Consider the following 23,969-nt stretch of genomic DNA (forward strand, 5'->3'; position numbering starts at 1 on the left):
GGAACAACAGCAACTCAGCCACGAAGTGGTAGGCCACGTAAAATGACAGAGCGGGGTCAGTGGATGCTGGATGCGCAGAGGTTGCCAACTTTCAATCGCTACAGACCTCCAAACTTCATGTGGCCTTCAGATTAGCTCAAGAACAGAGTGTAGAGAGCTTCATGGAATGGGTTTTTTATGGCCGAGCAACTGCATCCAAGCCTTACATCACCAAGTGCAATGCAAAGCGCCGGATGTAGTGATGTAAAGCACGCCACCACTGGACTCTAGAGCAAAAAAGACGTGTTCTCTGAATTGATGAATCACGCTTCTCCATCTGGCAATCCGATGGACGAGTCTGGGTTTGGCGGTTGCCAGAAGAACGGTACTTGTCTCACTGCATTGTGCCAAGTGTAAAGTTTGGTGGAGGGGGATTATTCAGGAGTTGGGATCGGCCCCTTAGTTCCAGTGAAAGGAACACTCTTAATGCTTCAGCATACCAAGAGATTTTGGACAATTTCATGCTCCCAACTTTTTCTGGATGGCCCCTTCCTGTTTCAACATGACTGCACACCAGTGCACAAAGCAAGATCCATAAAGACATGGATGAGTGAGTTTGGTGTGGAAGAACTTGACTGGCCTGCACAGAGTCCTGACCTCAACCTAATAGAACACCTTTCGGATGAATTAGAGCAGAGACTGCGAGCCAGGCCTTCTCGTCCAACATCAGTGTCTGACCTCACAAATGCGCTTCTGGAAGAATGGTCAAAAGTTCCCATAAACACACTCCTAAACCTTGTGGAAAGCCTTCCCAGAAGAGCTGAAGCTGTTATAGCTGCAAAGGGTGGGCCGACATCAGATGAAACCATATGGATTAAGAATGAGATGTCACTCATTCATAGGCGTGTGAAGGCAGACGAGCGAATACTTTTGGCAATATAGTGTATCTCAAATGACATTACTGGAGTCCTCATTGGTGTCATTTGAGTGACAAATCCTAAACTATAATAAAAGATATAAAGACATTTTCACATATCTGAAATATAAATATTGTGTGTCTTAGGCCCTGCCCTATGTGATGACACTGAGTTGTCTCAACTGCAGCCTGTAGAATTTGGGGTGGCTAAAATAGTTGAAAGACTAAAAGCATGTTAAAAACAGGAGAATGTGAATTAGACTATCCTGGCATTGCATACAGACCACTTATTTGCAACTCCAGTTAAAGACAAGTGCTTACTTTAATAAACTTGATGTGAAAATAACTGCAGCCATCCCTGGCTTAACCCTGACCCAGAGTTACTTGGTTCCCCCCAAATTTGGCATGTTTAAAAATGTAGTTGCTGCTGAAAGTTCAAAGATAGCAGGTGCAGTTTTTGGGCTACTTTCAAAATGTACAGTGGCCCCCAAAAAGCTTTCGGTACAAACAGTACAAAATGAAAATTAATTGTCTTGTAAATGTGTACTAATGTGGGTGTTACATAAGTTAGCTGACAGCCTATCACAGACCACTAATATGCCAAATAAATGGGATGAATATGGGGGACAGTATTGCAAGGACTGGGAATAAGAAATAGGGTTGGTTAATTGGATAAAAAGTGTTCAAAATGATGAGAAAAAGGCCTTTTGCAAATACTGCAAATGTGAAATAAGAGCTTACACAGTGACCTGGTTGCCTGTGCTGCCAAAGAAAAACACAAAAGGATGCTGCTCTTTTCTTAAACACTAAACTTTATTTGACACAAGCAGTTCCTTTCCTAGAATGAGTATTCCAGTAAAGAAGGCTAAGTTGCAGCGGACTGTTCCCATTGCTTGCCATTTAAGCATTTAACTGTTGATCATTTAGGATGTGTAGTGAACGAAATTTCCAAGAAAGGCATTTGTTTACACAAAACAAAATGCACAGCACTGATTAAATTGGTGAACTGAGATGTGAAATTATTATAAAAGATGTAATGATAAGATAAGATATCCTTTATTTGTCATATATACATATACAGTACAATGAAATTCTTTCTTCACATATCCCAGCTTGTTTGGAAGCCGCGGTCAGAGTGCAGGGTCAGCCATCGTACAGCGCCCCTGGAGCAGAGAGGGTTATGGGTCCTTGCTCAAGGACCCAACAGTGGCTGCATAGCTGAGCCTGGATTTGAACCGCCAATCTTCCGGTCGATAGCCCAAAGCTCTACCCATTAGGCCACCACTGTCCCTTATAATGATAAAACAACACTACTAATTTCACAAAAAAGTATGAATTAGAATTAAATATAAAATTAAACACAAAGTAAGATTGACAAAAGATTTAAGAGTAGTACATTCTTCAAATGTATGTGACACCTTAGATTTTGGGCTAGTTTTAGCTTCTGAAGGTTTTAAATAGACTTCAGGCTGGATATGAAATGAAAATATGAATTATAAATATACATTTTGAGTGGTTAGAATAATAATTTAGGATATTCACAAAAATATCATTAATGTCTAGTTGAAGTATGTTTAAGATATTAGTCATTTATTTGGCAATATCTTAGAAGGACTTTTGACTAGTCAAAAATCGATTCTTATTATATAGAAATTAGTTTTGCCTAGTCACCATCTGCATTTGGGATATCAGCAATTAAATCTGCACTATAGTCATAACTTTGTTTCAGTGCAGAAAAAACAGAACAACAAATACAAAAAACATTTCTAATCTAAAAAGTAATTAAGGGAGACAAGACTAGAGACAATTGTAGTGATGGCCAGTGCATGGTACTGACAGAAACGGTTACTGGTTAAACAAAATTCATCAGTTCACAAGTTTAATGTCAAACACAGTCATGGACAAATTTGTATCTCCAATTCACCTCACAATTTTACCTCATGTTTTTGGACTATGGGAGGAAACCGAAGCTCCTGAAGGAAAACCCACGCAGACATGGGGAGAACATGCAAACTCTACACAGAAAGGACCCAGGATCAAACCCAGGGCCTTCTTGCTGTGAGGCGACAGTGATACCCACTGAGCCACCGTGCCACCCTATCCAAAAATATACTTAAGATATATTAAATAACAGGCCAATTTAAAATATCTTTAATTGAATTCAGGACTAATCAAAACAAAAGAAGAGATATCTCTGATATACTGTAGTTTATTACTAATCGTAATTTTATTGTAGATATCTGAAATTTATGATTAAGATGGTGGCATGGTGGCTCGGTCGCTTCACAGCAAGAAGGTCCTGGGTTTGATCCCCAGGTAGAGCGGTCCAGGTCCTTTCTGTGCGGAGTTTGCTTGTTCTCCCCGTGTCTGCGTGGGTTTCTTCCGGGAGCTCCGGTTTCCTCCCACAGAAAAACATGTAGTCAGGTTAATTGGAGACACTAAATTGCCCTATAGGTGAATGGGTGTGTGTGTGTGTATGTGTCTGCCCTGTGATGGACTGGCGCCTCGTCCTGGGTGTTACTGTGTGCCTTGCACCCATTGAAAAGCTGGAATAGGCTCCAGCACCCCCTACGACCCTAACTGTATAAGTGGGTAAGAAAGTGAGTGAGTCAGTAATTCACAACAGATATCTTAAACTGGAGCTTTCATACGCCTCACTGGTAAATTTGACGTCATTCACACTAGTCAAAATATAATAAGAGATATCTCAAAACAGTATTTTTGCCAAATGAAAATATAATTATAGATGTCTTTATTAAGTAATATGTCTAGTCATACATAAATAAATTGTAGATATCTGAAATGCAAGTGTGGTCACACAATTTAATGTTAAAACGGCTAGGGATGCTAACTTTACACAGACTCTATGCACTAGTATGACGTACTTAAGTCCCGCCTCATGTGTGTGACGTGTGTGTTCTCCTCAGTTCGCGCACAGATCAAACTTGGTGTAGAGGAGTAGCTAGCTGTCACAGTGAGTAACCATGTTTTATGTCCATAATGCCTGTTTTTTACCCTAACTTTAAGCTTTTGGTACTTATGCTCGCATTAATAGTTTTTATCTCTGTTAGCTCGCCGCTGCTTACTTTTAGCCGAGGTTAGCTAACACTATATATAGCGTGTATATAGAGTTAGCAAAGCGGTTGTGTTTATCTGTGCACCTTCATGCTGCCTTCGCGGGCTCCTTGAAATGTTTTCATATTAGTTTGTGGTACGTATTGCATTTGCAAAGTCTAGCATCAGCTAATTTACTAACTTGATGTGTTTGGTCAATTACTGACATCCCTGACATTGTAAAATACATATATTGTACAAGTTTTGTGGCTTTATTAAGATTTAAGAAGAATGTGTATGTTTGCACATATATGTTATGTTTGCCCTAGTTTAAGTAAATGGATGTTAAGTAACTATGGATGTTAGTAATGAGTTGCTTTAATTTGCAGTCCCTCTTTGTGATTACAACAACATTAGCTCTTTTAAGAAGGCTTTTATAAGATTTTGAAGTATTTTTGTTTAACATTTGTGCGTATTTAGTCAACAAGCAGTTAGGTGTTAAACAATAAACGTTTATTGTTGATGTGTTTAGACACAGTACAGTCAAACCTGTTGTTCCCTTGTTTGATATAAACATTTACATGAAGCTATAGTTGGTGTCTGATGCATGTAGGATTTATTACTTTAGGTAAATAAAGCAGGTGTGCAAATGTTCCTAATAAAGGGCAAGTCGTAGCCTAATGGTTAAAGGACTAGGACTAGTAAACAGAAGGTCGCTGGTTTAAGCCCCATCACTACCAGGTTGCTGCTGTTGGGCCCTTGAGCAAGGCCCTTAACCCTCAATTGCTCAGACTGTATACTGTAACTGTAATGTAAGTCGCTTTGGATAAAGGCGTCTGCTAAATGCTGAAAATGTAAATGTATGAGGACTGTGTTTAACCCTTGCCTAGAATTACTGGCTGTAAGGAGTGTGTGATATTTTCCAGAAACATTCTTATATTGTGTATTGGCTTTATGGATCTCACATTTTGCACTGGGGCACAGTCATGCTGGAACAGATATGACAGTACCATACCACAAGTCTTTATCAAGTGCCTGCTTGAAGTAAAGAGGGACCCAGATAATGGGGTCAAAGGACTTTTTCCTAAAAGGTTTCTGGTTCTAGGCGTGTAAAGTTTAGGCAAAGTGAGTAGATGGACACCAACAGTCTTGCCGGCAGACCTAACGATCCTTTGTAATTTTATTTATTTATTTATTTGGATTGTAACGTCATGTTTTACACTTTGGTTACGTTCATGACAGAAACGGTAGTTACTTGTTACACAAGATTAATCAGTTCACAAGTTTAATATCAAACACAGTCATGGACAATTTTGTATTTCCAATTCACCTCACTTGCATGTCTTTGGACTGTGGGAGGAAACCGGAGCTCCCGGATGGAAACCCACACAGACACGGAGAGAACATGCAAACTCCACACAGAAAGGACTTGGACCTCCCCACCTTGGGATCAAACCCAGGACCTTCTTGCTGTGAGGCGACAGTGCTACCCACCGAGCCACCGTGCTGCCCTGCTTTGTAAATTGTGAATATCATGTTCATTGGATGAACATCCTCAATTGGTGCTGTTTTTGTTCCAGCAGTGGACTGGTGTTGTAATGTTGTTGGTTTGATAATATTAGTCATCAGGACCTACAATGAAATGTACAAACTTTACTAAACATTTCCACCTATATCTTATTGTGCATACAGAAGTGTTAGGGTCTTAAATCGTTACTCTTTTTAAAATGTATCATGCTTTGACCTTGAGGTTTATTAAATCAAACAGAAACATTTAAGCTGCTTGATTTACATGATTACATAGTCTAATGCAAAAAAACAGACCTGGTCAAATGACATGACATGAATTTTTTATTTCATTTTTCTTTCTTTTTTTTTTTTTCTTTTTTTCCAATCAAATCCAATTAATCGGTTGTTTGTTTCACACACTCGTTTTTATTATTCCCCACCTCTGTGCATGTGCTGGGTTCATCTTTTTGAGAAAGTTTTTGACTAAGACATGAGAAATAGGATGACCCTCTGATGGTATAACAGACTGGTGTAAATTAGAGATGTAATCCAGCATTAACCAGTACCAGTAATAAAGAAACATCAGGAGAATGTGAATGAACTTTATTACTGTGCTGATGCAATCCCACATGGCACCAAGAGCGATACCAATATAGAATATTAGTCTCCTTTGTATTTTTTTAATCCAAATTAAATCCAGTCTAATCAAATCCAATTACTTGGTTGCTTCTCCTTTATAGAACAGCATACAATAAGTCACACACTCTTTTTCATTATTCCCCATCTCTGTGCTAGTGCCATCGACCAGCTAACACAGGCCACAACTGCAGCAGCAATAAGGAATCCTTCCATGCCTTCCACCTTCAAACACAGCCAAACTTGACTGTGTAGTTGCCTGGCCAACTAATATCAGAGCTGAGGTTTGAACTTAAGAGCTTAATATCTTAGCAGTTTTGGGCTAGCATGTTTTACCCCTGCGCCACTCAAGTGCTCGTTTTGTTGATTTAAAGTTAAAAGAGAATGCACTTAATTTAAGTACACAACTAATACCTAGGTGTCATTGTGTGTTGCCTTATGATGGATTGGTGACCTATTTTAGGTGCTGTGCTTCTTTCTTGACCTTGAAGGGTAGTAAAAAAATAAGATTTTTTTTCTGTCTACTCTTGTTCCATTTTTATAGCTTGGGTAAATGGGTTTTTAAAGATCAGCAACATTTGCTTTTTAATTTGTGTCATTCACTAGTGTTTAGAGCAGACCTGGGCATTGTACGATGTCATCTGGCCCGCGAGACATCCCCAACCGTATCAGCTTCACCATAATGCGAACACAACTGAGTGTGATTGACGGTCGAGTTTTTAACAAGACGTGAACTTCTGAAATATTTATTTACTGAAGTCAGGTGTAAAGCTGTTTAACGATCACAATGTAGGGTTTAAATCACTGTTACGGTACTAAACGGAGAAATACATGAACATGAATGATGCAGAGTGTCACACCTGAAGCTTCACTAACTAAACTACAAAAGCAACAAGGACTTTTTATAAAGTTTAACACATCCAGAACTGAAGCAGTCAGCACCAGCTTTGTGATTTTAATAAGAAAATCCAACAATAACAAAGGACTGAAAAACAAATGAGGTAATTAGACTCAAAACAAAATAGTGTAAAGTTTAAAAACCTGCACATTTTGTTCACATTTTTTTTTTTTTTTGCATTTGTTTGTTTAAATAGTAAAATAATATTGATGTTCTTACTCTGCCTACTTCTAATTGTCTGATTGTAACATCTAAACATTAACAACTTATTAGAACTGCACAATTTACTGCTTTTAATAAAGAGTGGGCAGTTGTAGCCTAGTGGTTAAGGTACTGGACTAGTAACCAGAAGGTCGCTGGCCCAAGCCCCACCACCGCCAGGTTGCTGCTGGCCCTTAACCCTCAATTGCTCAGACTGTATACTGTAACTTTATTGTAAGTCACTTTGGATCAAGGCGTCTGCTAAATGCTGAAAATGTAAATAAAAAGATAAAATTAATATTGAGCAGAATTAAGTTCACCTTATTGGTCCGGCCCTCCACAACAGGCCCAGTTGCTTATGTGGCCCCTTCGAAAATTTAATTGCCCACCCCTGGTTTAGAGTATAGTTTTTTTTCACTTGGGTATTGGTATAAATATAGTATCTTTACATAATGGCACTACTAGTAAGTACAGGGTAAAATACACAAGCTCTCTACCTCAGGGATTCAGGGATCGAATCTCAGTAGTGCTATCGGGCATCTACACAGACATGATTAGCTATGTCTGGGAGGTGACCCTTAGAACAACCTAGCCATTGGAAGGTGCTTTTGTCAATGCACTTTCAATGCGGGTCCCAAGTCTGGTTAAAAACAAGGATGGTTGCGTTTGAAAGGGCATCCAGCGTAAAAACAGCATGCCAAGTCAAACACAATCTTTTTTTAGTTTTTTTTGCTCGTATTATATTGTTTTGCTCTATGGTAGATTTCTATGTTAGAAACGGAACCATGTTTACATTACAGAAGTCACACCTCTTAATTACAAACTCCTAAATGTGGTTGGAAAGACTCCTAAATTTGCAAGCATAAATTACAGCTGTAGTCTAAAACATTTTATATTGATTGTCTAGTTATAATTAATTCACAGCGACTTCATTTTAGTAAAACGTCCCTGTTTAGCATAACAGAATTTCTTCAATCATCTAGCTGGCTAGAGTGGAAGGAAAAGGTTATGCAAATTTGGTCAAGTCAAATGTCAGCACAACATCTGCTTTTTCATGATGCCAAGATTTGATATCCAGTTTCAGCTCAGCTCTAGCTGCTGGAATAGACATTAATACAGCATTTTAGCATTTTAACTGACCGCGTGGTCAAGCAATGTGTGATCTAGTGTTGTGTAGTTTATCTGGTTTGGTATTCAAGTGCTTTGTCCTGTCTTCATAATCTGATATTTAAATGCTGTACAATGATTTTATCGTCTGAGACAATCTTTTAACATTCAAACTGAGAAATCACAGGAAAAAATGAGCAGGTACAGAATTTTTGGACAGCTTTGGGTTTAATCTTCGAACGGCTTGTATACTATATGCCATGTACAGTGCATCAAAGTGGACTTTTGGTAGCGCTCTTGGTGCTGTGTGGGATGGCATCAGCACATTAATAAAGTTCATTTACATTCTCACAATGGTTAATGCTGGATTACATCTCTAATTAACACTAGTCTGTATTAATGGAGTATTCCATCCGTGGGTCATCTATTTATCACGTCAAAAACTTTACTAAAACGATAAGCCTGGCATTGTATTCTTCTGCACAGTGCTAGATTTACTGCTTTACCTGAGTAGCTTGTGATATAGACTATCAATGTCCTTTGTATTTGTACTAAAATAAGATTCTTTGGCTAACACTATTTAGCCTGAAGTTAGTGGACACATGAACTTTAATCATTAATATGTGGCAGTTGTAGCCTAGCGGTTAAGGTACTGGACTAACTGCTAAACTAAGGTTGCCACTGTGGGGCCCTTGAGCAAGGACCTTAACACTGAATAGCTTAGACTGTGTAATGTAAGTTGCTTTAGACAAAAACGCCTGCTAAATGCCGAAAATTTAAATGTAAAGATGTAAATGTGCATGGAGTTGCCTCACTTGGGATAGTGCTAGCTCAGTGAGTAGAGCTCTGGGCAAACAATCAAAAGGTCAGTTTGAGTATTGGCTTTGCTAAGCAGCCACTGTTGGTTCATGGAGCAAGGCTATTAACCCTCTCATCTCCAGGGGTGCTATACAATGGGTGGATATGCGGGACAGGGAATTTCATTGTACTGCACATGACTGCATTTATATTACAGAAAAAAAGACATTCAATTCTATTCTTCCCCCATTTGTGTCAGTAATAGATTTCACTATTGAGTAGGTACTTTCAAGATTTTGGGGCATGTCTGTGAGAATTTGTGTCCATTAAGTAGTGCTTGTGGGGTCAGGCCTTGATGTTAGATGAGAAGGCCTGAATATCAATCAATATTCCATATTTTTTAAAAGGTGTTCACTGAGGTGGAGGTCAGTGTTCTGTGTAGACTGCTGGAGTTCCTCTACAGTAAACCTACCAAACCTGTCAAATCATGTCATTATGGACCTTGCTTTGTGCACAGTCATGCTGGAACAGACTTTCCTTTAACTGTTTGGTGCTAAGGTGCTTCAGCCATAGGTGATTCAGTCATAAATTATGATAGCCCTCTACCACTGAGATCCAGGGTTTGAATCCCCAGCGGTGTTATTGGTCGGGCAGCTTCTGCATGCATAAATTATTGGCTGTGTCTGAGGAGAAGATTGCTGAGGCCCTGTGGTGGATTGGTGTCTTGTACAAGGTGTTTTGCTTTATTGTGCCCAGTGATTTCGGGAAAACTGGACTCATCGTAGCCTTGACCAGCATGAAGTGGTGGTAAACATAAAAATGAAATGAAATTTATCCTGGTCAAGTTTGCATTGGGTCCAGATTGTGGAAACCTTAATACTATGTCATTTCTGTTTTTTTACCTTTTGGTTTTACATTTACATTTTGAGCATTTATCAGACGCTTTTATTTTATATTATTAATGCTTTTGTATTGTCTAATTGAGGGTTAAGAGCCTTGTTCAAGGGCCCAACAGTGGCAACCTGGCAGTGATGGGGCTTGAACCAGCGACCTTTTGATTACTAGTCCAGGACCTTAACGCTAGGCTACAACTGCCCTTTGTTAAACTGGTTTTGTTTACTGCCCTCACACTTATTTACATATAATTTACCAAATAATACGAACATTTTCTTTTTTAAATATTACTGGCGTTCAGTGATTGTTCCTTTTATATACAAGAATGAATACTTATATGTTCCATTAATACTGTTTCATCACATTAGACTATTTCAAACAGAGTAAATGTAAATAATTTTTAACTCGTAACTTACAAAGAAGTAATTGTTTGATTAATGCTGTTGGTTAAAAAGATTTAACAGCTGACGCTTTATTTAAACGAACAGTGTTCAAACCTGATTTGAGGTTTACCCTCATGGAAGGAACTGTTTGCTACCAGCTGTCATTTTAAATCTATATTTTAAAAGCTGAACTGGTTCTGCTCACTGTATTTATGTCCATGTTACATTACTGTCATGTTTACTATGTTACACTGTTATTTATTTAATACAGTTTAAAGCTGTGTTGATAAGAAGCTCAGTGATGTGTTTTACATTTTGATGGGACACTATAAATTTGTTGGTTGATAATTAACTGTCGATTTATGGCGGTCTGCTATTTGTGATACGAAATTGGCAACATTTTCATCCCTATTTTTATGATATTGGAACATATCCTGATCTTTATTCTGGTATCATGTCAAACGCCAAAATTTGGCATCATAGCAGCACTACATTTCTGGATCATTAATTAATCTGGTATTTACTTACCTCCTTAGTCACTGTCACTTCACAGCAAGAAGGTACTGGGTTTGATCCGCAGGCGGAGCAGTCTGGGTCCTTTCTGTGTGGAGTTTGCATGTTCTCCCCGTGTCAGTCTGGGTTTTCTCCGAGGGGCTCCGGTTTCCTTCCACAGTCCAAAAACATGCAAGTGAGGTGAACTGGAGATACTAAATTGTCCATGGCTGTGTTCGACAACTTGTGAACTGATGAACCTTGTGTAATGAGTAATTACCTGTTTTGTCATGAATGTAATCAAAGTGTGTAAAACATGACGTTAAAATCCTAATAAAATAATAAATTTACCTCCCTAGCAGAAACACAGAAAAATCCTAACCGCTAGACTACAATGTCATGTCAGGCCTAGGAGCAAACACGCTTAGCATAGCATGTTTCAGTATAAATAAACACAGGAAGCATCTTGGGTGGACGTCTCTTTTCAGTCATCCTTTTGTTACTCAGTTCTTGGCAGATCTGTGTGGTTGAGGCTTAAACAGGACAGCTGCCATGATCTCATCTTATCCCAGTGTTCACTCAGGCATGTGATGAGAGAAGCATCTGAGCCTAAGGAGAATCTCCTCTGACATTAACTGTTGTGACTGGCATAAAACTGCTGGAGCATCGCGTTTACTCCCTGAAGCTTTTTACTGTTTTTAGCCTTGTTTAGTCGACTCGCTCAAATTAAAGGCTGCATTTAAGATGACGTGAACTGAAGCAACACATCGGTGATGCAACATAAAAGTGGGAAATAGCTTCATGGCAGTTTTGGAGAAAACTCTGACTGTGCCCAGTTTTTAAGTAAAATTCATTATGCATTGTATTTGTACTGAATCTTATTCCCATTTTCTTTCAATTGACCTTTCATGCCATACTAAAATTCACAGTCAAATATCCTCTTCTTTGCATGGATGCTGTATGATAACAGATCATGAATCTTTTGTCTAGAACCCAGGCTAATTGATCTTTGTTTGAAGTGGAGCTCTACAACAGTGAATTCATCACACTAATTATGCCTTCATTTTTTCCCTTTTTTCAAATCACTTGTTTTGAACAATAATATCTAATTCACTCTGTTTTGGTCTATTTCCTTTTGTGTTCCACTCTGAAGCCTTCAATTACTAGCTGAAGAGAGGGGCATAGGAATATTCATGAGCTCTATTTCAGTTAATTCATGTAACAGTAGCTAATGTGCCCCTCTCAGAGATAAATAACGTTGGAAGTTTTCCTTCTTTTTTTTTTTTAACTGATAATTACTTGTTTGTTTTCTCAGGTTTTATATGCCTGTTAAAATTGATAGAATCTAGTGAGTTACAATTCACGCACACAGAGCTCTGGAAGAAATTAAGTCACCACTATTTTCATAAATCAGCATCTGTACATTTATGGCAGCCATTCAGTTCCAGTGTCTGTTAAATTCCAACACAGGCATAGGTCGTTCTACTTCATAAAGAACTCATTAAATAATCAACTGAACCAAGTCTCATTAACTGGGGAAAAGTATAGAAACTACAGTTGTGGGTGCCACTACTCTCTTGCAGTAGGACCAGCTGTGTGTTAGTAGTAGCTCATAAGTGGAGAACTTGAATAAAAAAAAACTATTGATCATGTAGGAAAAATTTGGAGTGAGGAAAAGACGATTAAAATTCTGGCATTACTGGTAAATGGAGCATCAGGTTGCTTCCATCCGAATGATGGCTTCTAAGAACAATGTAAGGCAATGTTCTTTGTACACAAAAAGCTGTTGACCCCCAGAAGGCGAAAATGACTCGACACTGACAGAGATGGCCACTGACTCAATCAAATGTGACTCAACAACTGTAAGTGACTACAAATAGAATGAGAACGGGCAGCAGGGGTAAAGGGCATGGTGAGGACATTTAAAAAAAAAAAGGCTCTTAGGAGCAGGATTAAAGTTGTGAAAAGCTAGAAAAAGATCACCAAAGGACCATTGAGGACTGGAGTAAGGTCATTCTCTCTTATGTGTAAATTTTCGGCTTAGCCCAACACCGGGCCTTCTAATAGTTAGATGAAGATCCGGAGGGACCTACAATCCACAGTGTCTCGCACCCGCTGTGAAATTTGATGAAGGATCAGTGATGATCTGGAGGTGTTTCAGCAAGTCTGAAATCTGGCAGATTTGTCTCTGTGTATGAACTCCACTGAAAAACCTCTGGAATGTGACCAAAAGGAAGATGGTCATCAAACAAAGCCAAGCTGCTTGAACATTTGTGCCAGGAGTGGCATAAAGTCACCAATAGAAAAGTGAAAGACATATCAGAAAGGTGAAGAGCATGCCGAGATGCATGAAACTGTGATTGATAATCAGGTTTATTTCTCTGAATATTGATTTCTGAACTCTTCCTAAGTTAAAACATTAGTATTGTGTAGGGATATCCCGATCACGTTTTTTTGTTCCCGATACCGATCCCGATTATTAATTTTGATCCCGATCCGATACCGAGTCTCAAACCGATACTTGTATTTTCTAGATATTGTCTAGATAAGAACTGGATAATACTGTTCACACAGTGCACACTTCAAGTACATTACAGTTATTCAAATTAATCCAGTGTATATGTTTAACAACTAAATAGCTTTACTGTACAGTGCTGAAGGGAAAAATGCTGCATCCAAGCTATTGGCTTAATGTTTTGTATTTTTACAAAATCAATCATAATGAGTGAGATAATTACAGTTTTACTTTAAACTTTACATTCGAAGAAAAAAAATCTGTTTAATGCAGTGATACACTAAAAATGAACAGAAATCTGTGTAGCAGCTTAACTTGAATATAAGAAAAAAAGTTGCTTAAAAGCATTACAGTAAAACCTGAATACCAAAATAAAATGGAAAGGCTCTTTTGTTATGAAGTAAAGCCAGTTCTTAAAGTGCTTGTATTGTGACAATGGTTTGATGGACGTTTCTATGCGAAGTGAGTGTGTTTTGACCCTTTGGGGCTTCCATAGTGCATGGAATAGCGTGCTTGGCTCTAGCTGTCCGCTATTTGGTACCGTAACAGAAGAAGTTAATAAAGTGTTTTGCTCCCGACAATATGTGAATATACCGTGTATTTATTTCTTTATTAAACGAGTGCATCACTACGTTGTTTTGTAAACCGGAGTGATCCTTGACTTACACACCATATAAATAGTAAAATTCTACAGTAATGAACGCAGCTCTGCTACTACCGCCTCGTGAAACGCTCGCATTGCAGACATTACACTTCACTGTTGGACTTGTTTCACTTTCCAATTCAAACTATTTCCACACAGCGGACATGCTGACGTAAAACAAAAGATCGGGATTAGGATCGGGTTTAGTAAAGCCGATTCCGATCAGTTAAAAAATGCCTTGATTGACTTTATAACAATAACTATATAACAATAATTAACAATAATTAAAACTAAATAGAAATCTGAATCAGCTATATCCTTTATAAGAATGGCTCACAAACAACTCTTATTTTAAATAATGTGCAGCAGAACCTCCTTACATTAAGAAAAGTGCAAAACTACAAAAAGTAGGGAGGGGGTGGGGGGGGGGGGGGGGGGGGGGGGGGCTCAGCTTTGATTTTGTCCTCTTGTGACTGGGGGGTGAATTGAGGTCTTAAGTTCTGCTTCTAACAATATGAACTACAATTCCCATGCTCCCACGGACTGTCACGTGACTATCACATGTCCCCGGTCAGCCAATCCTGATCGCGCTCATCGACTTCGGAGTTCCGATTCAGTTCAGCTGTGTTTGATTCAGTCTCTGTTATTTAAACTCTTATGTTTGTCTGTCTCGTTGTGAAGTTTTGCCGATCGTGTTTGTGCTAATGTCTGAACCTAGCCGTTACTGTGTATGATCCTTGTTGTCTTCTGTTTACTCTTTTAGTCTATCCCCTGGTTTTGGACTCTACCTGATTTTGCACACTGATTTTGCCTTTTTGATATTAAACTTTCCTTGATTTATATTCCGCGAGCGTCTGGTCAGTTTCTGCCTCGTGACATGTTGGTATTTTAATTAAAATATAAAGTATGTAAACAATCGCGATTGTCACATTCTAACATCGTGTGAAAACGTTCATTCGAATTAACCGAATTAATCGTGAAAATCGCCCAGCCCTAGTTTGGGTAACTGAGGACACTAATTGTAGCATTTCCAGTTTTGCTTGATATGAGACTTCAGCTATGAGACAACAGTCTGTTGTCATTGTCGTCTGATTTTCCTCCTCATGCTACACTTTACATTTTGATAGGAGACACATCTGGGCTGCAGACAGGCCAGTCAAGCACACATATTCTGTGTCTGCAAAGCCACTCTGTGTAGCGTGTACAGAACAAGACATGGCATCGCCTTACTAAAATAATCATGAACTTCTTAGGAAAAGATGTCTCCTTGATGACTTACAAAATTTCCCATGTGTCAGTGGTACTTGTCACCCATGCAATGGGCACTGATGCATCCCCATACCATGACAGAGGTCTTGATCGACCTATCATTGTTTGCACAGACTGATCCTTTGGTGGATCCTCCTTTTATATCATGATTCCCTCACCTGTAAGCAACCGACCTGCTTATTGTGGAATGCTGCACTGTAGGACAGGGATTTTTTACAGCATAGCGCCAAGATTCTGAACTCCTCAATTCGAAACTCGGTGTTGCCACCGGTCGGCTGGGCGCCATCTAGGGGGCATAATTGCCAGTGCCTGCAGCAGACTAATTGGCCACCGTGTGTCTGCTAGGGGGCAGGATGACTGGACTGTGTGGGTGGGGTCTTCAGAAGCTGTGTAAGGTCCGTGATTAGCAGATAGAGGCACCTGTGCAGAGTGCATGGGCGAAAAGAAGGGGTCCACTAGGACTGCGCATGTGTGGGAGGAGACATGAGCATTGCTTTAATATCATTGACATTGCTTTAATATCCAGCTCCATGCACATTGAAGGTGCTTTTGATGATTGAGAGGAGTTGGACACTTTTACTAAAATATATATTTTGTAAATTATACATTCTATCCAACTTTATCGTGTTGAGGTGCTTGGTCTTGACAATTATTCTTTCAGTGCTTTTTGTTTATCTAACTTACGGCCTGGACCTTACTGTCAGAGGTTTTTATAGGTTTTAAAGTCTGATATTTTATTGGCTGTGTTTATACATCCTTTCTGGCTTATCAGCAGCCCCACATGTTTTAAGATTTTAAAGCAGCAGAGGCAACAGGAAGGGTATCTGCCTAGCTGACAGGTGTTGTTTATGCAATATTTATAAGGGCTATGTACTAGTGATATGCAAAAACAAACGAATTAACTAGATTGAATCACTTTCCATTTTAAGGAAGCCCAGTTTGATTGCTAATTGCCAGTTCATCAACGGATTCCAATCTGGCACAGTTTTGCAGACGCCTCATACATCCCTTCTACAATTTGGTTGTAACACAGATATTTCTTGTTCAAACATTTATCAAGACCTCTTGCCTAGTTATTAAGGATTGGCCGGGTAGTATTGGCAACTAGAAAAAGAATGGAGTGTGAACAGAGAGTCAGTCTATTGCTGGGCAACACACTCACACATGCACTCACTTGCCCTCACCTAAGAGCAATTAGGAACAATCAGTTCACCATCTGCAAGCCTTAGAATGTTTGGAGGGAAGTGAAGTACCCAAAGAAAACTTATCCAGACATTGAGAGTATAGACAAGACTTCTTACAGGCATGCTGCTCAGTAGAGCTGGGCCATGTGACTAAAAAACGATATGCTTTAAAAAGTGCCAATATACGATGTTATGAAAACCTTAACAATGTATAATCACCAAAAAGAGCATGTTGTATTGTAACTGTACTTATCAAACTGTATAAGTTATATTTAAAATAATAATAAACATAAGTCAATTGCACATCCAGCATACAGCTTGTAACTCAAGGTCAGTTGCTTCCAACATAAAAACAATTTTGTAGGCCCTACTTAATTTAAAATTAGTTTTTGTACATGAATAAACATAACAAAAACTGTGCAATATAAGAAAAGATAGAGGGACAGAGGGAGAGCTTTTACCCGTCTGTTCTTTTTCACAATATTTCACCTGACTCAACAGACGTTGAGATGTTTGAGATAATGAAATAAATTTGTCATGCTGCTACCTGTAGTTACAATGTTTTACTGCATAATTTGCTCAAATGTTTACTAGGTTGCACATCATCCCTGAGGAAACCAAACCATTTACACACAACCGGGGGCGGCATGATGGCTCAGTGGGTAGCACTGTCGCCTCACAGCAAGAAGGTCCTGGGTTCGATCCCCAGGTGCGGTGGTCCGGGTCCTTTCTGTGTGGAGTTCGCATGTTCTCCTCGTGTCCGCATGGGTTTCCTCCGGGTTCTCCGGTTTTCTCCCACAGTCCAAAAACATGCAAGTGAGGTCAAATACAAAATTGTCCATGACTGTGTTTGACATTGAAATTTGTGAACTGATGAATCTTGTGTAACGAGTGGCTACCGTTTCTGTTATGAATGTAACCAAAGTGTAAAACATGATGTTAAAATCCTAATAAATAAGCAAACAAACACACAAGCGACCCATGCACCCATGTCATTTTTAAATTAGATTCTTTTGTGCTGTTTTAAATGTACTCCGATAGTAACCTGGTATCCAAGGAATACTCTATATAACGAATATAGTCATTTTCAGTATTGTGTAAAAAACGCTATTGAATATATATATATATATATATACCGCTCAGTAAAAGTAATAATAATAATAACGATACTTGGACGATCTATCAGACAGTTACCTGCTTGAGGAAGATCTTTTATAGTGAGATCTGAGTGTCCTTTATGATTAACTACACTTTTGTTTGAGGAAGGAAAAGTCATGTCCAAATCGTCTTTTCAATTAGTCACCATTGATTAGCACTCATCTCCCGAGAGTAGTGCGGGAACTAAGTTGCTTTCGGCAGGGCAATGAATTATCGATTGACCAGGGAACTTGTTAAGGTGTCTTTTTTTTGTTGTTTTCTGGAGCATGCAAAGAGTTTTTAATTTTGCTATGCAAGTTGTTGACGTGTTTTATTAGGAATGAATGTTTCCTCTGTACATCTGTACAGGGGTATCACCTCAGTTCTAAAAAGAAGTTCTAAAAAGGTTGAGTGTGGATCTGCTCAATGTGAATTGAATTCACAACAAGGCTTAAATCTCTCTTCCTTGACCTTTTATTTTTCCTCAAGGTGTTTTTTGAGGGGGTGACATATTTGACAGAGCCACGTAGAGCCGTTCACTTGATATCGGGCGTGCACATGAAAGGGTCATGGCTGTCTGTTTGGAGAGATTGACAGGCTTCATGCTTAATCTAATTTGAAAGCTTTGGCGTTTGTACTACAACATACTGTATCCTCTTGTTCATGTCACAATTTTTATTGTGCTGCAAATCCTCTTGTTTTGTGGGAGCATCAGTATCTGCTAGAGAGGTCCTAATCTTTTGTTGTTCACTTTTTATACTATAGCCATAGAAATGCTCTTAAACCAACCAATTACCTATACTGATTCAAAACCTTTGACTTCTAGTAGACATTGTTTTTAGGCAAGTTATACAAATAGTCAGAGGTTGTATTTTAAAGTATCATATGTTCACATTTAGATATATTTTTTTATTTTATCTCATTTTTATGTTTTACCCCTGCTTTTAACTGGTGAAGTTCACAGTGGCTATATACTGTGTATATATATATATATATATATATATATATATATGTGTATATATATATGTGTATATATATATATATATATATGTGTATATATATATATATATATATATGTATATATATATGTATATACAGGGGTTGGACAAAATAACTGAAACACCTGTCATTTTAGTGTGGGAGGTTTCATGGCTAAATTGGACCAGTCTGGTGGCCAATCTTCATTAATTGCACATTGCACCAGTAAGAGCAGAGTGTGAAGGTTCAGTTAGCAGGGTAAGAGCACAGTTTTGCTCAAAATATTGCAATGCACACAACATTATGGGTGACATACCAGAGTTCAAAAGAGGACAAATTGTTGGTGCACGTCTTGCTGGCGCATCTGTGACCAAGACAGCAAGTCTTTGTGATGTATCAAGAGCCACGGTATCCAGGGTAATGTCAGCATACCACCAAGAAGGACAAACCACATCCAACAGGATTAACTGTGGACGCAAGAGGAAGCTGTCTGAAAGGGATGTTCGGGTGCTAACCCGGATTGTATCCAAAAAACATAAAACCACGGCTGCCCAAATCACGGCAGAATTAAATGTGCACCTCAACTCTCCTGTTTCCACCAGAACTGTCCGTCGGGAGCTCCACAGGGTCAATATACACGGCCGGGCTGCTATAGCCAAACCTTTGGTCACTCGTGCCAATGCCAAACGTCGGTTTCAATGGTGCAAGGAGCGCAAATCTTGGGCTGTGGACAATGTGAAACATGTATTGTTCTCTGATGAGTCCACCTTTACTGTTTTCCCCACATCCGGGAGAGTTACGGTGTGGAGAAGCCCCAAAGAAGCGTACCACCCAGACTGTTGCATGCCCAGAGTGAAGCATGGGGGTGGATCAGTGATGGTTTGGGCTGCCATATCATGGCATTCTCTTGGCCCAATACTTGTGCTAGATGGGCGCGTCACTGCCAAGGACTACCGAACCATTCTGGAGGACCATGTGCATCCAATGGCGGTGCCGTGTATCAGGATGACAATGCACCAATACACACAGCAAGACTGGTGATAAATATTATTGAGCCACTTTGGGGTGTTTTGGAGAAGCGAGTCAGGAAACGTTTTCCTCCACCAGCATCACGTAGTGACCTGGCCACTATCCTGCAAGAAGAATGGCTTAAAATCCCTCTGACCACTGTGCAGGACTTGTATATGTCATGAATGAATGACCTGCAGAGAGCTGGGACCAAAGTAAGAAAGGCTACCATCAGTAACACACTACGCCGAGAGGGACTTAAATCCTGCAGTGCCAGGCGTGTCCCCCTGCTTAAGCCAGTACATGTCCAGGCCTGTCTGAAGTTTGCCAGAGAGCATATGGATGATCCAGAAGAGGATTGGGAGAATATCATGTGGTCAGATGAAACCAAAATTGAACTTTTTGGTAAAAACTCAACTCGTCGTGTTTGGAGGAAGAAGAAGAACCCAAGAACACCATACCTACTGTGAAGCATGGGGGTGGAAACATCATGCTTTGGGGCTGTTTTTCTGCAAAGGGGACAGGACGACTGATCCGTGTTAAGGGAAGAATGAACGGGGCCATGTATCGTGAGATTTTAAGCCAAAACCTCCTTCCATCAGTGAGAGCATTGAAGATGGAACGTGGCTGGGTCTTCCAGCATGACAATGATCCCAAACACACCGCTCGGGCAACGAAGGAGTGGCTCCATAAAAAGCATTTCAAGGTCCTGGAGTGGCCTAGCCAGTCTCCAGACCTCAACCCCATAGAAAATTTGTGGAGTCCGTGTTACCCAGCGACAGCCCCAAAACATCACTGCTCTAGAGGAGATCTGCATGGAGGAATGGGCCAAAATACCAGCTACAGTGTGTGCAAACCTGGTGAAGACTTACAGGAAACGTTTGACCTCTGTCATTGCCAACAAAGGTCATGTTACAAAGTATTGAGTCGAACTTTTGTTATTGACCAAATACTTATTTTCCACCATAATTTACAAATAAATTCTTAAAAAATCCTACAATGTGATTTCCTGGATTTTTTTTTCTCATTTTGTCTCTCATAGTTGAAGTGTACCTATGATGAAAATTACAGACCTCTCTCATCTTTCTAAGTGGGAGAACTTGCACAATCAGTGGCTGACTAAATACTTTTTGGCCCCACTGTATATATATATATACAGTATGTGTGTATATACTGTATATATATATATGTATATGCTATTGCTTATTTTCTTTATTTTATAATATACACCGATGATGCATAACATTATGACCACCTTCCTAATATTATGTTGGTCCCCCTTTTGCTGCCCCATACGCAACAAACTGTGATGCACTGTGTATTCTGACACCTTTCTATCAGAACCAGCATTAACTTCTTCAGCATTTTGAGCTACAGTAGCTCGTCTGTTGGCTCGGACCACACGGGCCAGCCTTTGCTCCCCACGTGCATTGATGAGCCTTGGCCGCCCATGACCCTGTCACCGGTTTACCACTGTACCTTCCTTGGACCATATTTAATGGATACTGACCACTGCAAATCAGGAACACCCCACAAGAGCTGCAGTTTTGGAGATGCTCTAACCCTCGTCTAGTCCTTACGATCTGGTCCTTGTCAAACTGGCTTAAATCCTTATGCTTGCCCATTTTTTCTGCTTCTAACACATCAACTTTGAGGATAAAATGTTCACTTGCTGCCTAATACATCCCACCCACTAACAGGTGCAGTGATGAAGAGATAATCAGTGTTATTCACTTTAACTCATAATGTTATGCCTGGTCGGTGTACAAGGGACCTTTTTTAAATAATTTTTGCAAGGGAAAATGTTTGGAGAAAAAATTGCTGGTATATAGTATTGTTCCCATACATCTCACTTCCTTTGTGTTAGTACTTCTTTCTCAAAAAGAGTTGACACTCATGATGTTATTAATCTAATTTATTACACCTACATTTTGGGGAAAAAACATTTTTATTGGGAGGTTTGCATACTGTGTGGTAAGTATGCCTATCCAATCCCTTTTTCTACAGATTATTAATATATGCTTCTATTTTCAAAAAATGACTCACACTTAACGTCTTAAATATAGAGTGGTTACTCACTATACCAATCCATAATTAGCAATGTTGTTCAACATGCATAAAACAAAGCCTAAGTATTTTAAGTTTAACTAGTGCTAACCAAATGGTTTAAAATTTGTGTGTTAGTTTTTATATTACGTGTACTGTACATATAGACTCATTGATTAGCCAAAACAATAGGGCTTTGCTGTCTATACTCTAACCTGCAGAGACATGCACTCCACAAGACATCAGAAGGAGTTCTATAATACTAGGACATTACCAGTGGGTCCTTCAACTTCTGTATGTTGCAAGGTGGCTTGTCTTGCAGTGCAGCTTGGTACCAACTCTTCCACAGGGAAATTATGTTCCCAGCTGCCACATGATCTTGGAGAAAACAGAATTCATCTTTATTTAGTGCTCCACTGTCCACTTATCCATTGTAGATGATTTTGCCAGTAGACAGGAATTAGCATGGGCACTTTGACTGTTCTGTGACTACACAGCACCATACACAAAGGGCCTTAATGCACCTTGTGTTGTGATACATTTACATTTTCACCAGCATTAAAATGACACTTTTGTTTAATTAACAGACTTTATGTCCTCTGGCATTCATGAGTCTTGGTCGCCCAACAGCTGCCTGCTGAATTTAAAATATATATTTTTAATTTACATTTACTTTAAGCTTGAAAGTATTCTAATAAAAAAGACCTATTGTATGTACTGCCTTTTTTTGTATTTGTTATTAGACTAACTTTTTTCATTTGTTTTTCCACTTTTTTCAAAGTTACTATTACACAAAGTGTCATTTACTGGTGTTTTCTGATTTGATTTTCATTTACAGATAAGGGCAGTGAGGCATGCCTGTCCACAAAGTGAAAGATGTTTCTGATTTGGATTCAAAAGTTCCTCCACACCTCCAGCGGATCTTCATACCAAACATCACACTTGCATCTGACTGTGTTCACAGTAGTATAAAGGTTTCAGATGGCCATTCTTTTACTCATTCAATGTATCTAACTTTGTATTTAAACTGATTAGCTAGTAACAAATAGTTGTTTGACTGCACCTTGCTTGCCCAAATGGTTTGGACATCCCTGGTAAAATTCCATGTTTTGTTAAATTTGGAGGTACAACTAAACTTTAGACACATTCTTCAGCAAAAACTGACATATACACTGATCAGCCATAACATTAAAACCACCTCCTTGTTTCTACACTTACTGCCCATTTTATCAGCTCCACTTACCATATAGAAGCACTTTGTAGTTCTACAATTACTGACTGTAGTCCATCTGTTTCTCTACATACCTTTTTAGCCTGCTTTCACCCTGTTCTTCAATGGTCAGAACCTCCACAGGACCACCACAGAGTATTATTTAGGTGGTGGATCATTCTCAGCACTGCAGTGACAATGACATGGTGGTGGTGTGTTAGTGTGTGTTGTGCTGGTATGAGTGGATCAGACACAGCAGCGCTTGCGGAGTTTTTAAATACCGTGTCCACTCACTGTCCACTCTATTAGACACTCCTACCTAGTTGGTCCACCTTGTAGATGTAAAGTCAGAGACGATCGCTCATCTATTGCTGATGTTTGAGTTGGTCGTCTTCTAGACTTTCATCAGTGGTCACAGGACACTGCCCACGGGGCGCTGTTGGCTGGATATATTTTTGGTTGGTGGACTATTCTCAGTCCAGCAGTGACAGTGAGGTGTTTAAAAACTCCATCAGCACTGCTGTGTCTGACCCACTCATACCAGCACAAAACACACTAACACACCACCACCATGTCAGTGTCACTGCAGTGCTGAGAATGATCCACCACCCAATTAATACCTGCTCTGTAGTGGTCCTTGGAGAGTCCTGACCATTGAAGAACAACATGAAAGGGGGCTAACAAAGCATGTAGAGAAACAGATGGACTGCACTCAGTAATTGTAGAAGTACAAAGTGCTCCTATATGGTAAGTGGAGCTGATAAAATGGACAGTGAGTGTAGAAACGAGGTGGTTTTAATGTTATGGCTGATCGATGTATATATTACCTTTTCCTATGTGTTTAGTTTAGCAGATTAGTAGGTATGATAGCGGGGCTCATCTATAAAATATGCTAGCTCAATACCGCTGATATCCAAGGTTTGCAACTCAGTGGTGCTGTCAGCCATTCTGTTGTCTACACAGACATGATTGGCTTTTGGTGGATGGCTGAGCAGCCTAGCCATTGGAAGGTGCACTTGTCAGTGCACTCTCAGTGCCAGTCCATATTCTGGATAAAATAAGGAGGGTTGCATCATGAAGACCATCCCATGTAAAAATTGTGCCAAATCTGG

General features: G+C 39.5%; 1 protein-coding gene across 1 annotated transcript in view; it reads left to right on the forward strand.

Annotated features, from left to right (window-relative positions):
- The first annotated feature begins 3,827 nt into the window (after nucleotides 1-3,827).
- The window catches only part of pot1 (protection of telomeres 1 homolog), a 114,657-nt gene continuing 94,515 nt past the window's right edge, over nucleotides 3,828-23,969 (forward strand). Inside the window, exons 1-2 of the mRNA XM_062992292.1 lie at nucleotides 3,828-3,869; nucleotides 22,486-22,621. Of these exons, the coding sequence (XP_062848362.1) occupies nucleotides 22,502-22,621 (120 nt within the window). The 5' untranslated portion in view covers nucleotides 3,828-3,869; nucleotides 22,486-22,501. The remainder of the gene's footprint in view (nucleotides 3,870-22,485; nucleotides 22,622-23,969) is intronic.

Source organism: Trichomycterus rosablanca, chromosome 1 (genome assembly GCF_030014385.1).
Source record: "Trichomycterus rosablanca isolate fTriRos1 chromosome 1, fTriRos1.hap1, whole genome shotgun sequence".
Taxonomy (NCBI): domain Eukaryota; kingdom Metazoa; phylum Chordata; class Actinopteri; order Siluriformes; family Trichomycteridae; genus Trichomycterus; species Trichomycterus rosablanca.